The sequence below is a fragment of the Eleutherodactylus coqui genome, chromosome 10 (genome assembly GCF_035609145.1).
Source record: "Eleutherodactylus coqui strain aEleCoq1 chromosome 10, aEleCoq1.hap1, whole genome shotgun sequence".
Classification (NCBI taxonomy): Eukaryota; Metazoa; Chordata; class Amphibia; order Anura; family Eleutherodactylidae; genus Eleutherodactylus; species Eleutherodactylus coqui.
Window position 1 is genome coordinate 63,686,638 of NC_089846.1, and position 21,205 is coordinate 63,707,842.

A 21,205-nucleotide genomic window follows, 5' to 3' on the forward strand; every position below is an offset into this window, starting at 1 on the left:
ACATCTTGATTGCGAGACAGAGGTTGCGTAGGAGGAGGAGGAGGAGAAGGGTGGTTGAGTGGAGGAAGCATACACTGCCGCAGATACCACCACCGAGCTGGGGCACGCAATTCGGGGGGTGGGTAGGACGTGAGCGGTCCCAGGCTCTGACTCTGTCCCAGCCTCCACTAAATTAACCCAATGTGCCGTCAGGGAGATATAGTGGCCCTGCCCGCCTGTGCTTGTCCACGTCTCTGTTGTTAAGTGGACCTTGGCAGTAAGCGCGTTGGTGAGGGCGCGTACAATGTTGCGGGAGACGTGGTCGTGCAGGCCTGGGACGGCACATCGGGAAAAGTTGTGCCGACTGGGAACCGAGTAGCGCGGGGCCGCCGCCGCCATCATGCTTTTGAAAGCCTCCGCTTCCACAAGCCTATAAGGCAGTATCTCCAGGCTGATCAATTTGGCAATGTGCACGGTTAACGCTTGAGCGTGCGGGTGCGTGGCGGCGTACTTGCGCTCGCGATCAAACAGTGGCGCTAGCGACGTCTGGACGCTGCACTGAGAGACATTGCTGGGGCCGAGGACAGCGGAGGTGAGGGTGTGGGTGCAGGCCCGGAGACGGTAGTGCCTGTGTCCTCGGAGGGGGGTTGGATCTCAGTGGCAGGTTGGGGCACATGGGGAGAGGCAGTGGTGCAAACCGGAGGCGGTGAACGGGCATCGTCCCACCTTGTGGGGTGCTTGGCCATCATATGCCTGCGCATGCTGGTGGTGGTGCCTCCCCAGCTGATCTTGGCACGACAAAGGTTGCACACCACTGTTCGTCGGTCGTCAGGCGTCTCTGTGAAAAACTGCCACACCGTAGAGCACCTTGACCTCTGCAGGGTGGAATGGCGCGAGGGGGCGGTTTGGGAAACAGTTGGTGGATTATTCGGTCTGGCCCTGCCTCTACCCCTGGCCAATGTACTGGCTCGGCCTGTGCCCACACCCTGACTTGGGCCTCGGTGTCCTCGCCCGCGTCCACGTCCTCTAGGCCCCTACCCCTCAGCATGCTGTATTACCAGTAGTGCAGAAACAGAACGCTGTAATTTAATGTGCCGCTTATTGGCCTGTGGTTGGAGGCTGACTGCGTTTACGGAACGCCAGGAAATAATTTGGCGCACGCCTGCTGTAACACTTAGCGGCCTGCGTATGATTTTGTTGAAGTACTACACCCAGCACACACAGACCCAGAATACTGAGCAGCACAGTGAGAGGCAGGCCAAATAGATTTTTTGCCCAATATTTTTTTGAAAAGTCCAACTGCGTATATTCAATCAATAATTTATGTCTTCTGGCCCTGGAGTGTGTGACAGAACTGCAGAGTGTTGCACTGTTATTAACTGCAACAGAGCGGTGATTTCTGAGCCAGGAAATAATTTGGCGCACGCCTGCTGTAACACTTAGCGGCCTGCGTATGATTTTGTTGAAGTACTACACCCAGCACACACAGACCCAGAACACTGAGCAGCACAGTGAGAGGCAGGCCAAATAGATTTTTTGCCCAATATTTTTTTGAAAAGGCCAACTGCGTATATTCAATCAATAATATATGTCTTCTGGCCCTGGAGTGTGTGACAGAACTGCAGAGTGTTGCACTGTTATTAACTGCAACAGAGCGGTGATTTCTGAGCCAGGAAATAATTTGGCGCACGCCTGCTGTAACACTTAGTGGCCTGCGTATGATTTTGTTGAAGTACTACACCCAGCACACACAGACCCAGAACACTGAGCAGCACAGTGAGAGGCAGGCCAAATAGATTTTTTGCCCAATATTTTTTTGAAAAGGCCAACTGCGTATATTCAATCAATAATATATGTCTTCTGGCCCTGGAGTGTGTGACAGAACTGCAGAGTGTTGCACTGTTATTAACTGCAACAGAGCGGTGATTTCTGAGCCAGGAAATAATTTGGCGCACGCCTGCTGTAACACTTAGCGGCCTGCGTATGATTTTGTTGAAGTATTACACCCAGCACACACAGACCCAGAACACTGAGCAGCACAGTGAGAGGCAGGCCAAATAGATTTTTTGCCCAATATTTTTTTGAAAAGGCCAACTGCGTATATTCAATCAATAATATATGTCTTCTGGCCCTGGAGTGTGTGACAGAACTGCAGAGTGTTGCACTGTTATTAACTGCAACAGAGCAGTGATTTCTGAGCCAGGAAATAATTTGGCGCACGCCTGCTGTAACACTTAGCAGCCTGCGTATGATTTTGTTGAAGTACTACACCCAGCACACACAGACCCAGAACACTGAGCAGCACAGTGAGAGGCAGGCCAAATAGATTTTTTGCCCAATATTTTTTTGAAAAGGCCAACTGCGTATATTCAATCAATAATATATGTCTTCTGGCCCTGGAGTGTGTGACAGAACTGCAGAGTGTTGCACTGTTATTAACTGCAACAGAGCGGTGATTTCTGAGCCAGGAAATAATTTGGCGCACACCTGCTGTAACACTTAGCGGCCTGCGTATGATTTTGTTGAAGTACTACACCCAGCACACACAGACCCAGAACACTGAGCAGCACAGTGAGAAGCAGGCCAAATAGATTTTTTGCCCAATATTTTTTTGAAAAGGCCAACTGCGTATATTCAATCAATAATATATGTCTTCTGGCCCTGGAGTGTGTGACAGAACTGCAGTGTTGCACTGTTATTAACTGCAACAGAGCGGTGTTTTCTGAGCCAGGAAATAATTTGGCGCACGCCTGCTGTAACACTTAGCGGCCTGCGTATGATTTTGTTGAAGTACTACACCCAGCACACACAGACCCAGAACACTGAGCAGCACAGTGAGAGGCAGGCCAAATAGATTTTTTGCCCAATATTTTTTTGAAAAGGCCAACTGCGTATATTCAATCAATAATATATGTCTTCTGTCCCTGCCTCCACAATTCTGTCCCTGGAGTATTACTGCAGGGCGCAATGCTCTGCACGGCCGATATAGCAAAAAAAAAAAAAGTGCAACACTGCAAAAAGCAGCCTCCACAGTACTGCACATGGTTAGATGTGGCCCTAAGAAGGACCGTTGGGGTTCTTGAAGCCTACAATCACTTCTAACACTCTCCCTGCCTAACCACCACTTCTGTCCCTGTAGTTTTACTGCAGGGCGCAATGCTCTGCATGGCCGATATAGCAAAAAAAAAAATGTGCAACACTGCAAAAAGCAGCCTCCACAGTACTGCACACGGTTAGATGTGGCCCTAAGAAGGACCGTTGGGGTTCTTGAATCCTACAATCACTCCTAACACTCTCCCTGCCTAACCACCACTTCTGTCCCTGTAGTATTACTGCAGGGCGCAATGCTCTGCACGGCCGATATAGCAAAAAAAAAATGTGCGACACTGCAAAAAGCAGCCTCCACAGTACTGCACACGGTTAGATGTGGCCCTAAGAAGGACCGTTGGGGTTCTTGAAGCCTACAATCACTCCTAACACTCTCCCTACAGCAGCTCCAGCATGATAGCACTTTCCCTCAGCTAAGTCACAACGCATCTGAGGCGAGCCGCGGGAGGGGCCGATTTTTATACTCGGGTGACACCTGATCTCGCCAGCCACTCACTGCAGGGGGGTGGTATAGGGCTTGAACGTCGCAGGGGGAAGTTGTAATGCCTTCCCTGTCTTTCAATTGGCCAGAAAAGTGCGCTAACGTCTCAGAGATGAAAGTGAAAGTAACCCGAACATCGCGTGGTGCTCATTACGAGTAACGAGCATCTCGAACACGCTAATACTCGAACGAGTATCAAGCTCGGACGAGTACGTTCGCTCATCTCTAATTATAACCATTTACCCAAAACAGAATGGGTGCAAGACCATCAACGTCATCTAAAGGGAGCCCAAGAGATAGTAGATACCCGCCTAGTTGAAGAGAGAAAAAAAAAGCAGTCTGTAGACTTCAATAATAATGCCCATGCCACAGAATTTCAAGTGGGAGACCAAGTCTGGCTAAAAAAAGAACACAGCACAGGAAAACTAGACTTGAGGTGGGAATTACAAGCCTATACCATTGTCATCATCATTTCCCCAGAAAGAGTACTTTATCGTATTGCCCATCCTAATCGAACTGTCCAAATTGTACACAGGAATTGTTAAAAAAATTTGCTTGGCCTCATCTTCTTCACTTGTATCCACTGACTCTGGAACCAAAGAAATAGAAAGTGATTTAGAGACTCAGCCAAGTACAAATCCAGAAACTGAGTGCCCTTCAGTGTTTGATTGGAAAAACCAAATGATGTCGGTACCAAAATCCCTTTGCCAGATTATTATATCAGCAACCAGTACCTGTACCACCAACATCAAGTGAATCCCAAGTCCAAACACCTGTGTCATCACCTTCACTACCAACTAATCCAATTTCTTCACCCCCATCAACACCAGAACTTCCAAGTTCTCCATCAGAACCATCATCCTCCATGCAAATTGGTCCGACACCAAGAAGATCATCAGGAATCCCCATTCTCTGGAAATCCACAAGAAGTACCCGTGGACAATTGCCCTGAGACTTCAAGATTAATTTTGCTGCTTCAATTTATTTAAATCCTATGGATTATACAGAAACTGTTTAATTTATTCCAGTTCCAGTAACTAAGAGTTGTGCCCTGAGAGACTTCCCAGTGTGTTCTAACAGTTCTGCAACATTTAAGAGATGTACCTCAAGAGACTACTTGATTTTCCAACCAGTTATTGTTGTTGTTTATTGTTTATATGTTCACCTTCACCCTGTTCTTACAGAGACGCTAGACGTAGTGCACTGCACTACAGCATTCAGGACGCTATGTTTATCCTGCTCATCGTATGGACTCAGGCCTACCCCTTCTGGCAAAGTAGCCACCAGTAAAAGTTTGCCAAGCTGAATCTACAGTTCATCTTACATGTTTCCCTTTCAGGTCTTCACATGCATATGGACTTTGCAAAGGACTTAAAAATTTATGATGTGTGACTGTTGGTTCAAAAAGTGAATTCCCTTCTCTTACAGGTTACCTATTGTTCAGTATATTTCTTTGAAAATGTCATTTATACATTGTATCTAATGTTTATGCATATTCTGTCTGCCTTTGGGGATAAGAACTATGTAGGTCCCCCATAGCTAGGTGAGATCTAAGGTTTTGCCTTAGTCCAACGCAACTTCTAAAAAAATACTTGTAAGTACTCTAAAAATTAATGTGCTGACACATATACCCATTAGGTACACCTTTCTGCCCCTTGCAGCTCAGTACAGCTGAGGACAGCTGTGTTTTTAAGTAGGGGGGAACTGTAGTAGCTTAGAGGGTCCTCCAGAATAGCCACACAATCATTGTCCTGTCACACCTACCTATGAGCTTTCAGGAGGCATAGGAAATGCCTTACATCGGAGAAACCTTGTTTCCTCCTTCTTCCTAAGCTAAAAGCTTGGCAACAGCTGGCTGCCTATTGGTTGTATGTCATGCCCTCACTGATTGGTAGAGGGCTGGGAATTAGAGCTCAAAGCAGGAGAAAACAATATAGTGAGCCTCTATGCTGAGGGGAGAAGAGGAGAGAAAGTGCGGGAGTAAGGCAGGAAGTGAAGGAGGAGTTAGAGAGGAGTCTGCTTAAGAGGTCCTTGATAGAGGACATGTGGGGAGTAGGTCCGCAAAGCGAGTCAACACGTGTTTGTCCAACAGGTAGGCTAGGATTCATCAGCCCCATAGCCTGACAGCAGTGAGGAGAAACATCGGGGACCCAATCCACCTAAAACAGTGAGTTACACTAAAACAAACCCAGTGAAGTAAAACCAGGGACAGCTTTGTTTGGCACATCTGGCTCGGTTGCTGCACTGGCACCCATTGATAATGTTAGACCTGGCGGCTAATTAAAGTGAGATCCAGTTGGGTTTTTTTCCCAACAAGTAGAGGTACTTTTGTCTGTTACTGCATTTTTTTTTACTTTGATCTTGCATTTGTTATTGTATTGTTTTGCTTTATTTTTTGCTCCGGATTTTGGACCTTGACTCATCCTCTAACCACATCTTGGTCTCATCCTTTGGTCTAGAGAAATTGCAGAAACAAAAGCCTGGGGAACACAGTGCACTTGGAGCAAGAACAGTAAATCCGGACCACTATCCTGAGGATGACTCAAGACTTAGTTTTAGACTATGATATGGTTTCATTGGCACATCCGCCACCAATCGGTTACTGTTCTGAGGACAATAACCTGGGAATATGACCACAAAATTCACACAGAGAACCTGACCTCTCACCAGTCGCGATTTCCACTGCAATTCCTCAGTGCACCACTGCATTCCTAATTCTACTACACTCTCAAAGCAATTCTCAAAATTTTTTGCAGCTGATCTAGGGGGGTGCAGTACTTCTTTGTGCACTATTTGTGCTGTAAAATAATTGTTTTCACCTAAATTTAATGACTTGCATCTGGCACCTTCTCTGATTGAAGTCATTTACTATAACTATGTTTTCCATGCAGCCCAAAGCACTATGAGCACTTCTTTCAGGCTAAATATAGAAATATTTAGTTCCCTTACGCCCATGACAGCACCAGTGAAAGACCGCCTCCCATGCAGACAGGAAATAGGAACCTCCAAGATCTCTTTAAAAGCAGGCACACCCTTCACCTCCTCAGTTCCTGTTTCTTGTCCATAAGACAGGTTGGAAAAGGTAGCTGCTGCTTGACTGCCTCAGCTCTTTTAAGGTTCTCTTCCAGATTTCTAAAGGCGGTGGACAGAGTGTTCTCACTTCCAACCTCTATGGCATGAGAGGTTACCTGTCCCGGTGTAAATTTGCAATCATCCTGTCATCTCCTACAGTGGATGCTGTGCTTCCCTGGCTCTGGAGGTTATGGAGGGAAGTACCTTTCTCTACCTCATGAGATTCTGCAGTTATGGGAGAACTCTTCAGTGGTGGTATACTCCCTGGGTTGTTACACTTGGCCTGGAGGTTTGTTGTGCTTTCATCATGGGATGGAGTTAAGGTGTGTTCTGCTGTGGGCGGTGCCTAGTGTTATCACTGATTGGAGCAGGTGAGCTGGGAGAAGAAATGAGCACTTTCTGAGAGGATCTCCAGTCAGTCCAGTGAGTAGAATTACCCTGCATAAGAGATTAAATTCTGACTTTGCCTTAACCCTTCACGAATTAAAAATTTAAGGAGATTGCTATTTGAGCTCTCAATAATCAGATCGAGGAACTGTATCATCTTTGCTTTGGTCTCATGGTCTCTGGGCCTTGTTTTTGGCATCTGGACCTGCCTAGAGCCTTTTTATGGCTTTGCCTATGAGCTTCTATGGTTCTGCCTATGGCATGATAGTCTTGGCTTTGCCTATGTGTCAGGGTTTGAATCTGGGAACTCCTGTGCTCCAGATGGTGTCTCTACCTAGTGAGCTGTTCAGTCTGCTGGACAGCTCCCCTTCTGAATCGCAGCATTGTCCTTGCTCATGTTGATCCAGTTCCTGTTTCTCTGTCTGGCTCTGCCCATTCCCTTGATTAGGACACTATAAAAGCCTGGCCTGCCACTCCCTCTTTGCCTGTTTATTGAGCCCTCAGCCTTTAAACCAGCTCCTTCCTATACCTGATCACTTCAAAAAAAGATTGTTCTCCGTGTACTAACCACTGGCTTGTTTCCTGACTACGTCTCTACTGAAATCCTCTGTACTACACTGCTGTCTCAGTGTACCGACCACTGGCTTGCTTGATGACATTGCCTGTCCTTGCTGGCTACAACCCGAAACTCCAATCTAGTGCCAGAATGCAACAAAATGAACATGCCCAAACATGGAGCCCATAGCAGCCACCATGGGAAAACAAGTCGCTCAACTGCAAGAGTTCTGTGCCACCTTTCAGGAGAAAGTTATGACCTTGCAATAGGAGGTAGATATTTTACAGAGATAATTATTGGAGTTGCGTAGTTCCAATACTGATATCCGAATGCACTACCATCAAAGTTCGGTGGCGGCGACCAGTGCCAGCAACAAGGATTCCTGAACCAATGCTGCATCTATTTTCAAATGAAACCGATTCCATTTACAGCGATAGAAAGAAGGCAATGTTTATTGTCAACCTCCTGACAGATGAAGCACCTGCATGGGCCTCACCATATGTGGAAAACGACACTAACCATCTCAATAACCTCAGCACCTTCATTACAGACATGGATCAAGTTTTTGATGACCTGTGCCACAGCAGAAGGAAAACTACACAACCTATAACAAGAGTGATGCTCTGTCACCAAATATACGTCAGAATTTGTCAATGGGCCACTGATACCACATGGAACCTCGCTGCACAGCAGGACTATCGGAATGGGTTAAGGATGAGCTTGTCAGAGTAGAGACCCCTGGTAATTTGGTAGACTTTATTCAGCTATGTATTCGAATTGATCTGAAGCTTACTGAGCGATAAAAGGAGAAGCTATTGGTTTTTGGAAACAACCCTACCTATTCCCTTAGTCAACCAGCATTGAACGCCCAATAAAGGGCAGAAACTACATCTGAGCCAATGCAGATCATTGTCATCCGAAACCTCTCTCCACCGCTGAGAAAGAGAGGTGCTGTACTGAAAACTTATGCCTATATTGTGGGGGCACAGGACATTATGTTATTAACTGTCCCAATACATTCCAGAGGACTATTACCCTTGCCAGTGTCAAGATCATAAATAACCCTGTTGTTTCTAAACAGTCGGTTACTGCCATGCAGGCTACTCCACCCGTAACTCAAGAAGGCGCTAAGGTCCACCCTTCATCTCTCCATTTTGTCATTCCCGTTGAGGTCTTAATTGAGATTTATAAAATACAATGCTCTACGATGTTAGATTCAGGAGCAGGAAGGAATATCATGGACTTAGAATACGCTCTCGCTAATAACATTGCAAGCCGAACTACGTAAGCCCTTGCCAATTGAGAAGGAAACTGTAGATAGGATCACCTTTATTGTCAGGACCAGTTGCTCAGGAGACAAATGAAATACAAGTCTGCATTAAACTTGATCACCAAGAAATGATTAGTTTTCATTTAATCTCTTCTCCAAAATTTCCGGTTATTCTCGGGATCCCTTGGTTTTCTACTCATAATCCTTCAATCAACTGGGGTTCAAATGTCAGATGATGTTGTCTGCCCCCAAACATGTGCATAGTTGCCATCTCAGGATCAGCTATTCAGTGATGTCTGCAACAAGACAAAAGCTGACCAACTACCACCTCATCGGCCCTATGATTGTCCAGTAGAGTTGCTCCCTGGAACGACTATTTTGTTTGGGTGAATCTACAATCTTTCTGAACCAGAGTTAAAGATACCTAGAAAATACCTGGTTGAAACCTTAAAGAAAAGTTTAATTTGACCTTCTTCCTCCCCTGCTAGGGCACCCATATTCTTCGTAGAGAAAAAAGACTCAGCCCTGCGGCCATGTATTAATTACAAGGAACTAAATAAAATTACAATAAAAAATCACTACCCTCTACCCTTAAAGGGGTTGTCCCGCGCCGAAACGGTTTTTTTTTAATTTTTTTAAACACCCCCCCCCCCCCCTCCCCGTTCGGCGCGAGACAACCCTGATGCAGGGGTTAAAAAAACAAACCGGAGAGTGCTTACCTGAATCCCGGCGGTCCGGCGTCTTCATACTCACCTGCTGAAGATGGCCGCCGGGGGCTGCTCCCTCCGTGGACCGCAGCTCTTCTGTGCGGTCCATTGCCGATTCCAGCAAGCGCGGCTAATTTGGCCATCGGAGGCCGAAAATTAGTCGGCACCATGGAGACGAGGACGCCAGCAACGGAGCAGGTAAGTATAAAACTTTTGATAACTTCTGTATGGCTCATAATTAATGCACAATGTACATTACAAAGTGCATTAATATGGCCATACAGAAGTGTATAGACCCACTTGCTGCCGCGGGACAACCCCTTTAATTCCAGAATTGCTGGAGAGACTCCATTCTGCCAAAATCTTTATCAAACTGGATCTAAGAGGAACTTACAATCTTTTGCTGATTCAGCCAGGGGATGAGTGGAAGACTGCATTTACAAGGAGATATGGACATTTTAAATACCTGGTTATGCCTTTCGCTTTTGCAATGCCCCAGCCATCTTTCAGCACTTTGTTAATAATCTATTTCGAGACCTGTTGGATCAATTTGTGGTGGTGTATTTCAATGCCATCCTTACCTTCTCTAACTACGTTGAGGAATATTGCAGGCATGTCCGGCTAGTCTTGGAGCGAATCCAAAAGAATCATCTGTTACATTTGAGTGGGCTAGTGAACACTGGGCCCACAACAACATTACCAAGAATAGGGAGCACCAGGTGAAACAACCACCAATTAACACTTCTCCCTATCTTCTACAAAGGAGGATGACCAACCTGAGCGGGAACATTGCCCCAATAAGGGGTAGCCCAGCGGTCTTTGGATCTAGGCCCTTGCTGCCCTTGGAATCCACGCACCCAGGCTAGGACACATACACATGCCACCACCAACAGGGACAACTGAACTGAAAAATCATACTATACAGCAGCCAATATGCAAACATAGTAGCAGATGTTAAAGGGGTTGTCCCGCGCCGAAACGTTTTTTTTTTTTTTTCAACCCCCCCCCCGTTCGGCGCGAGACAACCCCGATGCAGGGAAGTAAAGAAAGTTTACCGGAGCGCTTACCTTAATCCCCGCGCTCCGGTGACTTCAATACTTACCGCTGAAGATGGCCGCCGGGATCCTCTGTCTTCGTGGACCGCAGCTCTTCTGTGCGGTCCACTGCCGATTCCAGCCTCCTGATTGGCTGGAATCGGCACGTGACGGGGCGGAGCTACACGGAGCCGCTCTCTGGCACGAGCGGCTCCATAGAAGACTGCTGAAGACCCGGACTGCGCAAGCGCGGCTAATTTGGCCATCGGAGGGCGAAAATTAGTCGGTACCATGGAGACGAGGACGCTAGCAACGGAGCAGGTAAGTATAAAACTTTTTATAACTTCTGTATGGCTCATAATTAATGCACAATGTATATTACAAAGTGCATTAATATGGCCATACAGAAGTGTATAACCCCACTTGCTGCCTCGGGACAACCCCTTTAATGCTATAAATGCCTGGTATTAGTTGATATTTTGTCCAAAATATGGAAGCTAGCGGGCTTTGTCATGGTTCCCGACAATACCGCTAGTCTTTACACTAACCAGGAGTCCAGTGACATAACCAAACAAAACCACAAGACACAAACCTTTCTTGCAGCCATCACACATAGAACCTGCACACAACACAGAGAGAAATGAGAACAGAGAAAGCTGAACACACCAATACCTGGCAAGACAGCTTCTATGTGTACTGACCTAGAGTGATTGGCTGACTGAAGACACACATACGTGAAGCCAATCCCCCACACCTGGGCAGGAAAGCTCCAGAGAACCTGTAGTACAACAGGTCTCCAGAGACAGCCGTGACATCATCTCCATATCAAACTGGAGAAATCTGAGTTTGAACAAACCTGGATGCAATTTCTGGAATATTTCTGTATAGATCCCCGCAAGATTAAAGCTATCGTTTATTGGCCAATTCCAACAAGTTTAAAAGATGTGCAATGCCTCATCGGATTTGCAAACTTCTACAGAAAAGTCATAAAAGATTTCTGCAAGATCATCTTACTGATCACCTCCCTCACCAAGAAAGCGTAAGCATTTTCATGGTCCTCGGAGGCGCAGACTGCTTTTGAGAAACTCAAGACTCTTTTCACCTCCTCACTGGTACTGATCCACCCAAATCCTGAATTATCTTTTGTCATTGAGGTAGACGCCTCCAACTCTTCTGCAAGAGCTATCTTGTCTCAACATGTTGGAGATAAAATGCAGTTGCATTCATGTGCGTTTTTGTCCTAGACCTTATCACCTGCCGAAATAGACTATGACATTGGAAATAAGAAACTTTACGCATCAAAGTTGCTTTCTCCGAATGGAGACATTTCCTGGAATGAGCCCATCATGTGGTAACAGTTCTTATGGACCATAAAATCTGGAATTTCTCCATACAGCAAAGAGACTATCGGTGAGACAAGCACAATGGGCCTTATTCTTCTCCAGATTCAACTTTATTGTGTCCTACCAGCCTGGTTCCAGAAATGGCAAGGCTGATGCCTTGTCCAGGATTCTTGCTGAACCTGAGGAAAGGTCTAACACAGACTTTGTCCCTCCAAAATTTCCTGAGTATTTTTTACTCTTTCTCGGTCAAGCACCCTAGCATCTCCCCAGATCTTCCTATCCACCGTACTTACAGGAACCTTCTGGTTGTTGACACCCAAAACTTCGCTGAGATCCTACAGTTTTCTCTATTTCCTATATCTCTACTCTCTTGCCCCGACCTGGGCACCACACATTACAACACCATTCTCAAACGCACCCTAGATGAAGCGGCACCCCCTGTGAATCAAGCCGTCTGATGCAGACTGCGGCAATCCTGGCTCACTTTTCAAATGTGCATTATCCGGTAGTGCTCTAGATGTGCTGAATGGCTGTGGAGAAAGGGGGCAGGGGCACACTGAAAAAGACATTAGCGAAGTCCACCACTGAAAAATGGGTGGAGATAGCTGAAATCTGAACCAGAAGAGTGTGAGGATTAGGAACAATACATGTTAGAAGTTCTGTTACAGAATTCACCGCCCGTAGGTCATTAACCATATGGTAGGTAGTTGGTTGGACTGGATTTCCCTTATTTTTAATTCGGTACAAAGGAGTATTGCAAGGCGACGTGGTAACTGCAATAGCCTTTGCCTGCAATAAGGCTACAATTGTTTCCTCTATATCCTTCTCTTGCGCTAAACTAAATGGGTATTGCTGAACAATAAGGACATCTGCCCCAGGCTTCAAGTATATCATTCCGAGATGACCAATCTGATCAGCTTCTACGATGAAGTAAGCTCTAGGCTGGACCTGGGAGAGTCTATTGACCTCATATATCTGGACTTCTCTAAAGCATTTGACACTGTGCCGCATAATAGGCTGATATATAAAATGAGACAGCTCGGGCTCGGTGAAAACGCGTGTATCTGGGTAAAGAACTGACTCAGAGATAGAAAGCAGAGGGTGGTAATAAATGGTTCATACTCTTATTGGGCCACCGTTGCTAGTGGGGTGCCACAGGGTTCAGTATTAGGCCCCATTCTGTTCAATATATTTATCAACGACCTGAAAGAGGGGCTACACAGTAAAATATCAATATTTGCAGATTACACAAAATTATACAATATAATCAATGCAACGGAGGACAAGGTAGGCTACAAATGGACCTAGATAAGCGGGGGGCTTGGGCAGAAAAATGGCAAATGAAGTTCAATGTTAAAAAATGTAAGGTTATGCACATGGGCAGGAGAAACAGATGTCACCAATATGCACTAAATGGGGTACTGCTAGGGAAAAGTGATATGGAAAAAGACCTGGAGGTACTATTGGATTGTAGACTAAACTGGAGTAACCAATGCCAGTCAGCTGCTGCAAAAGCTAATAGAGTCCTGGGGTGCATTAAAAGAGGTATAGGGGCAAGGGATGAGATCATTATTCTCCCACTATATAAGGCACTTGTCATATTTCACATGGAATACTGCACACAGTTCTGGTCACCGGTGCTCAGGAAAGATGTTACAGTGCTGGAGGGGGTTCAAAGAAGGGCTACTAAACTAATACATGGAATGAAGGGACTAGAATACCGAGAGAGGCTATCCAAATTGGGATTATTACCCTGGAAAAAAGACGACTAAGGGGGGATGAAATAACTATGTATAAATACATGAGGGGACAATACAAGGATCTCTCCCATGATCTGTTTATGCGCAGGACTGCGACGGTAATGAGAGGGCATCCGCTATGTCTAGAAGAAAGCAGGTTTCATCGCCAACACAGAAAAGAGTTCTTTACTGTAAGAGCAGTGAGACTGTGGAACTCTCTACCTGAGGACGTGGTGATGGCAAAATCCATAGAGGAGTTTAAAAGGTGACTTGATGTCTTTCTAGAGCGGAAGGATATTACAGGATATAAATCTTAGGTTAATTGTTTATCCGGGTATACAGGCAGGTAGAAACTATTAGGGGTTGATCCAGGGATTAGTCTGATTGCCATTAGGGAGTCGGGAAGGAATTTTCTCCCAAAAGGGCTAATTGGCTCCTGCCTCTTGGGGTTTTTGCCTTCCTCTGGATCAACAACATAGGAGGATAAACAGGCTGAACTAGATGGACATTGTCTTCATTCGGCCTTACATACTATGTTACTATGACCAATATTCTTCTTACTGGTTGCCCATAGGGAGTCAGGTACCCTTCGCAAGGGTCAGCTTCTGCAGAATGAAGGAAAACAAAAGCATTAGGCATGCATATATGCTGTTCATCTATCTGAGACTGAAAGGTAATAGTCCCATCTGAATGAAAAGAAATGTTTGCTTCTATGGCCTTAAGCACATCTGCCCCCGACAAATTCATAGGGGCGAGAAGTCAGGTATTTTGTGAGAGGGTGAAATAGAAACTAAGTTTCTGAGGTGACTATTAACTGTTCTTTCATCTACCCCCATGCATGCAATACAGTCATCAGTGATTTCATAGGGAAACATATTTTCGGTGTGTATTACGGATTTGACTGCCCCAGTATCTATCAGGAAATCAAGTATACGGTCCCCCAAGGCTACTTTGACCATAGATGCTGGTACTACGGATAATAGGACAGACACTGTGTACACACCGGATGCTGGGTTGCCAATGCCCTATGCGTCATCAGAGAGTGATGGAGGAAGGGGAGCAGTGGGCGTAGGGAAAGGGGCATCCCATGGGGGAGGGGGCGCTGAACATTACCTCTTGACATGTCCCACTTTCCTGCCATTGTAACAAACCAGTCTGTTGCTTCTGCCTTTTTCCTTATCTCTGCTTGAGGGGTTGAAAGTTCATCACCCCTCGGGGTTTAGATTTCAGATTCTGTTCTACACCTTTAGCCACACACACTAATTGAATGGTGTCTCGCAAACGCCACTCTGGCCAGGTTTTAATAAGTTCCTCCCTCAATAGCTTCTTACGCCTTCACTGACATGACTCCTTTTAAAACATAACTTTTACTATTATAAATTATAAAATAAAAATACTTCACAAACAAACAACATGTATAAACTAGAATATTGTGACAGGCACCATAGTCAACTCAGTCTAGTGACCCGTGGGTCATCATACAATAAAAGACCAAGTTCATTATGTTGATCAATTTAAAAATTGCACCAGGATATCTAGACCTACTGCAGAACAAGGGAAAAGGTGCACTAAATGGACAAGCCTAGTTGTTTTGGACTCTGGCACGAACCTTTTCACTTGTTCTGCAGTAGGTCTAGGTTTGCTGGTACAATTTTTCCGGCAAGCCATTCCTGTTGACAGAATTGTCTGGTCTTTATGGTTGGTCATAGATCTAACTAAGACTATATATCACTTAGGGTGGCTTCATACGAACGTGTTCTTGTGCGTGCATACACTAGTTAAAAGAATTCCCTGCTGCTACATCTGCCACATCTGTGGCAGATGCAGCAGAGGAATTCTTTAATTCTCTACCGCAGCTGTAACACATGTCAGCTGCGGTAGAGGATTCTGCTGCTAATTGATTTCAGGGAAGGGCTTTAAGTATAAGCCCTTCCCTGAAAATCAAGGAAAAGTACTGTAAAAACACACAAAAAAACATACTTACCTCCCTTCGACTGCCTGGCTCAGCCTCGTCTTCTCCTGTCAAATTCTTTTGATTCCCCTTCAGCTGTGATATTTTGCAATGGCTTCTTAAGTCCATCTACAAAAGAAGCCAGTAGATGCTGGTTTAAAAGGTTACAATCAGCCCTACGTGCTGACCCACAAAATGAATGTGTCCAGTAGGCTGTAGGAACTTAATTATAAAATCCTGACATGGTGGTATAAAACCCCGGCAGGGATAGCCAGAATTAACCCCTGGTATCTGGATACTTCTTGAAGATGCCTCCAGGAAAAAGGAACCTTTTTACATCTCTAGTGGTCCTGCCCATTTATTCAGTCCCTGTGGTAGGAGGTGGGGGCTCTCTATGCTGTGGTGTGTAAATACCCAATCAACATCACCCCTGCTGTCAATGATTCCTGGCTCACTGGCGCGAACCAAGGTATCTCTGCTGAGATTTGTCATTCTGGCCGTAAGGCAAATAATTCCTAGGAAATGGAGGTCCACTGTCGCCCCATCAAGATTGATGTGGCTAGAGTTCCTAGACAACTTAAAATATATGGAAGAGCAAAAGATGAACTGAGACACACTAAATTTTACGCAACCTGCGCCGTGTGGCTTCAGTTCCATACCTCTGCGGGATTAAAGGGGTTGTCCCGAGCCAAACCCGCAAAATTTTAAATCTGCACATTCCCCCAGTCACCCCCCGGCATAAAGCAGCCCTTTAAACAGTTTAAAAACCGCTTCCTACTTACTGTTGAGATGAAATAATAACATAAAGTTCAGCAGCTAAGATGGCGCCTGTGTTGTCCCGTCCCACGGTGCATCGCGCTTCCAGGAGGCCTTCATGCGGTCCAGCAGCAGCGGTGTTCTGGCCCCGCTCCCTTGTACACGTCATTGCATAGCTCCGCCCCCGTCACATGTGCCGATTCCAGCCTCCTGATTGGCTGGAATCGGCACATGTGACGGGGGCGGAGCTACTCGATGACGCTTACAAGGGGGCGGAGCCAGAATGCCGGCTCGTGCCGGAGCGAAGAAATGGCAGAAGACCCTTCTGCGCAAGCGCGTCTAATCAGGAGATTAGACGCTGAAATTAGATGGCACCATGGAGACGGGGACGCTAGCAACGGAGCAGGTAAGTGAATAACTTCTGTATGGCTCATATTTAATGCACGATGTATATTACAAAGTGCATAAATATGGCCATACAGAAGTATATAACCCCACTTGCTTTCACGGGACAACCCCTTTAAATACATGGTTAGCTAATGGGGCTGTCCCCCACTGATTGTTATGTGGATAGGTGATGTGCGCACCACATTAGATATGACCCATCATGATCAAATCAACCCCAGTGTATACTGGATAATACACCCTGATAACCCTAGCCCCCCCACCATTCCACCCTTACCCCTCTCTCACTCTTGTCTCCTTCTTCTTCTCGTTTCTTTAGTTTCCTATAGCTATTCTTCAGCTTGTTCTCACTTTCTCCCGCTTAGGAGGTTATCGCTTGATTATATGTTATAGTTAATGTTGAGGGGCTGCGCAGTTAAAGTATTTTCAACAAGTACATACTAAGGATGGCCTGTGTCATAACTGCTTGTTGGAATAATATGTAATCCCATGAATTTATGTACATAATATTTTGAATTTGCAGCTTAAATAAAATCATTTTGAACCATAAACGGTTACAATTGCTATAACCAATACCTAACCATTGCATCTGCAACCTGGTAAAGAATTTTCCTACAGTTTCGTCCTTCTCCTTTCAGAAGATTACTCTCTGCCCATTCCTCAAGAGCTGTAACATAATAAACTCCTGACTTAAGATTTTTCTCATTGTCCTCTAGCAATGTATTTGGTGGACATTCATGAGCATTTTTCATTGTTTCTTGTATAATGCGAGACACAATAGGACCTGCTTTTGCCTTCATTAAGTTTTTCAAGTCTCTCCATGTACACTGATAAGTGGACTGAATGGTCCGTAAGTGTCATACAAAGGGAGCAGGTCTCAAGTCTGGGTCTGGGAATTGTCCATACATTGCTAATTGATCCCCTGGGCTCCGAGGCTTATACTATGTTGTATTTATTGTCTGAACTTCTTCTGTACAGTTTGTTACTGTGTTCAAATTGGATTGAGGAAATGTCACAGGGGAGCATCTTACGGCCCTCTACAGGTCGTCTTACAGTCAAGGTGCTTTGTTGTGATGGACTAAACTCAGCACCCCACTTCTCCAGATCTGTAACTCTCCCTCCTACAACTCCATCCTCTTCCATCTGTCATCCCCATAGCCTCACATCCCATGCTCCACTCACATTTGGCACATTTGGTGTGATAGCAACATAATGACTCCTAGTCACCATGCAAAAGAGTTCAGCTTGTGGAGGCGGTGGTTGTCCTGCATGACAAGCTGAGCAGGTCTGTGTCCAGTCAGGATTTTGGTGTCCACAGTGTTCACATGCCTAATATGGCTTTGTCATTATGTGGTATGGGTGGGTACCAAGATTACTGCTGTCACAGTTGGCATTAACTTCATATGTAATCACCTTGCCCCATACTCTTTAAAACTATATCTTGTTAAATCTTGTTACCTTGATACATTTTTTCACTTGTTAGTCATTTCAGTAAACCTGTTATCACTCAACCATCCCCTATGTTCACAGGTAAATTTTCTTCATTTCTCCACATTCAAAAGACTCTCTGGCCACATTCCTGCTTGATTAAGCATATTTTTACACCTTTCAACTGTGTTTCTGCCTTCTCTCTCTTCCACGAGCTGCTATGCCGTCTTCCGGCCCTGTTTAACACTATTAATTAGCACACCACCCACAGTTTACCTCAAGTTTCTCTCGCTTCTTACGGCCCAGGTCTGGCTTGCCTCCACTTTATCCACACAAGCACTTACCGCTTTATCCTCTGGCTGCAATTAAAGAAGCCCTCATGGAGCTGTTTCTTCCCACAATTCACGACACAGATCTGTATTGTTGAAAGGACTTTTTGCCCTCTCTCAACAGCCTGTTCAGCACACCATAATAGGATAGACGCTCAATGTGTGCCTTATGCTACACCCTGGAGAAGCATACCACGAGGTACCTTTCTGGGTGATATATTTAAGTAACGAGCAGCCAAGCACTTCTGTTGTCCTGCTTCAATCTTAAATTCTATAGTCAATAAAGAAGGACACACGCAAGCAAAGGAAAAAGCCAAACACTTCACCTAAATGCATAAATGTCAAATTAAATATTCTCTGTCTACCGCAACAAAAAGAGGGTCTAGGCCACACAGAACTGTGATGAAAACCAGGAAAAAAGGTACTCACCCTACTTTCCTGAGGTCCTTTTACCCAACTTTCCACACAGCAGAAGATTTAGCTTTCATAGTCTGTGGTAATCTTCTCTCACACCATCCCCTCTCATGCATCATCTAGCTCCACCCACTTGAGTCTGGCTAGTTGTCCAACTCTGTTTGCTCGCACTTGGTTCTCACAGTTTAACAAGGCAAATCCCATACACAGGAACCATTCTCATATACGCAAAACAAAATAACAGATCCACAGTATTTATGGTCAGAACAAGAATAATATTCTAATTCTTTTGTGCAGCAAAAATCATACGTTTTTCATTCACATTGTACAGATATCACAACCTCCTCCTAAAATGACAGTCCCTCCTTTTCTCTAGTGTCTGGGATGGTAGAAAATTATTAATCCTCTCCATTCAAGGCTCTATATGATAAACTTCCCCATTTTCTCAAACCCATACGACCGAAATGACTGGAGAGGATTAATAATTTTTAGCCAATTGTTAGTGAAAGCAATAGAGATTTGCTTAGAAGGTATGTGTTTGGGGCTCGAAATTAGTTGTTTATGTTCGAGCTGGAAGTAACTTACAAACCACACACAAATGAGATGTGATAGGAAGTCATCTGTTTATTCCAGTAACAAGCAGCAGTATATATACAAAAGACATTTGCCATGAGGCTAGGACATGCCTTACTTGTAATAATTATAATTTATTATAATTCATTTAGCACTTTTTTCAATGAACTAAACAAGAAAATTAACATCCTAGTTGCCAGGCAGACTTCTCTCAAGCGGTGTGTCACCAACTATGATAGGCTTCTAAAAACAAAAAAGTACAGAAATATATAGCAATAAGATATTTAGGAACATGTGTCCTTCCTGCAGTGCAGGTCATGCTGACACTGACAATCAGTCTGAAATCTTAGCATCAGAATCTCCTCAGCTTAGGACATGCTGTTCACTCAAGGCCTCTTGAATAGTTATTGCATATCTGCAAAATTCTTATTTAAAGGAAAAGGACAGTGATATGACAGAGACATACAAGATGGATACCCAATACAAAATGGCTACTCATTCACTTCCCTGACAGGCATCTATATCTATGGACTTCATTGTAGATCTTCCCCTTTCTAACGAAATGACTGCCATCCTGATTGTAGTGGACCGACTCACAAAAATGGCTTATTTTATCCCCATCAAAGGGATTCCCACAGCCAAAGGACTCAAAAAAGCACGCACCTTGCGACATTTATTATCACCCAGTATGATGATTGACCATCAAATTGAACCGTCCTCCTGGCTTCACTATTCAGGCTGTGTGAAATGTAGCCATAACAGATGTATTTGTTACTCCGTTGGTCACACTACAAAAAACTTCATGCCATGTGTCACAAAAAAAACTTTCAGCATTGCTCAATATCTAAACTGTAATACTACTTTTGTAGTTTATCTCATCACATGTCTATCCTGCCAAATGCAGTATGTTGGATATACTGTCTACCGTTTAAAAACTAGGATAAGAAGACATATATCTGATATTGAACATGCTGGAAGGAAAAATGTATTGGCAGTTTCATCCCATTTCTTTTTGGTTCATAATGGAGATTTTTCCTCTCTACAAGTCTGCAGTATTGAAAGAGTCAACTGCCCATTACAGGGTGGAGATCATCACCGCAAGCTTCTTGACAGAGGCATTTTGAAACCTATGAACTGCACTGGACTTTTTATTGCATTCTTAGTTATATTTTTACCTTGTTTCCTTATAATTGCATTTTGCCTCTGGGGTCATGTGTTTTTGTTCCAAGCACCGCATTTGCTACTCGTTGTGATACATGTGTTAGGGTGGGTTCACACCAGCGTGTTTTGGTGCGTGCATATGTACGCACAAAAACACGCTTGTATTTACAACAATGCATTCCCTATGGTGTGTGTACATGTCCGTGTTTTACAGGTGCATGCCTGCAAAGATAGGACATGCGTGCACCATAGGGAATGCACGCATTGTTTTCAATGGAGCCGCGGCTGCTGCCAGTGGCTCCATTGAAAACAATGCTCTGCCGGCTCCTTGCATTCTTTTTCAGGGAAGGGCTTTACATATAAGCCCTTCCCTGAAAAAGAAAGATTTTAGTGTAAAAAAAAATGCAGGCATTCTCTTTAATGGAGCCGCTGCTGCTGCCGGCGGCTCCATTGAAGACAATGGTCTGCTGGCACCACTGAATTGTTTTTCAGGGAAGAGCTTTACATATAGG

At 44.8% G+C, this 21,205-nt stretch overlaps 1 protein-coding gene across 1 annotated transcript in view; it reads right to left on the reverse strand.

Annotated features, from left to right (window-relative positions):
* Positions 1 to 15,729, reverse strand: part of LOC136581076 (vomeronasal type-2 receptor 26-like) — a 105,212-nt gene extending 89,483 nt beyond the window's left edge. Inside the window, exons 1-2 of the mRNA XM_066582066.1 lie at positions 15,661 to 15,729; positions 14,238 to 14,281 (exon numbers count right to left, since the gene is read on the reverse strand). Coding sequence (XP_066438163.1) covers positions 14,238 to 14,248 — 11 coding nt within the window. The 5' untranslated portion in view covers positions 14,249 to 14,281; positions 15,661 to 15,729. The remainder of the gene's footprint in view (positions 1 to 14,237; positions 14,282 to 15,660) is intronic.
* Between the last annotated feature and the right edge of the window lie 5,476 nt (positions 15,730 to 21,205).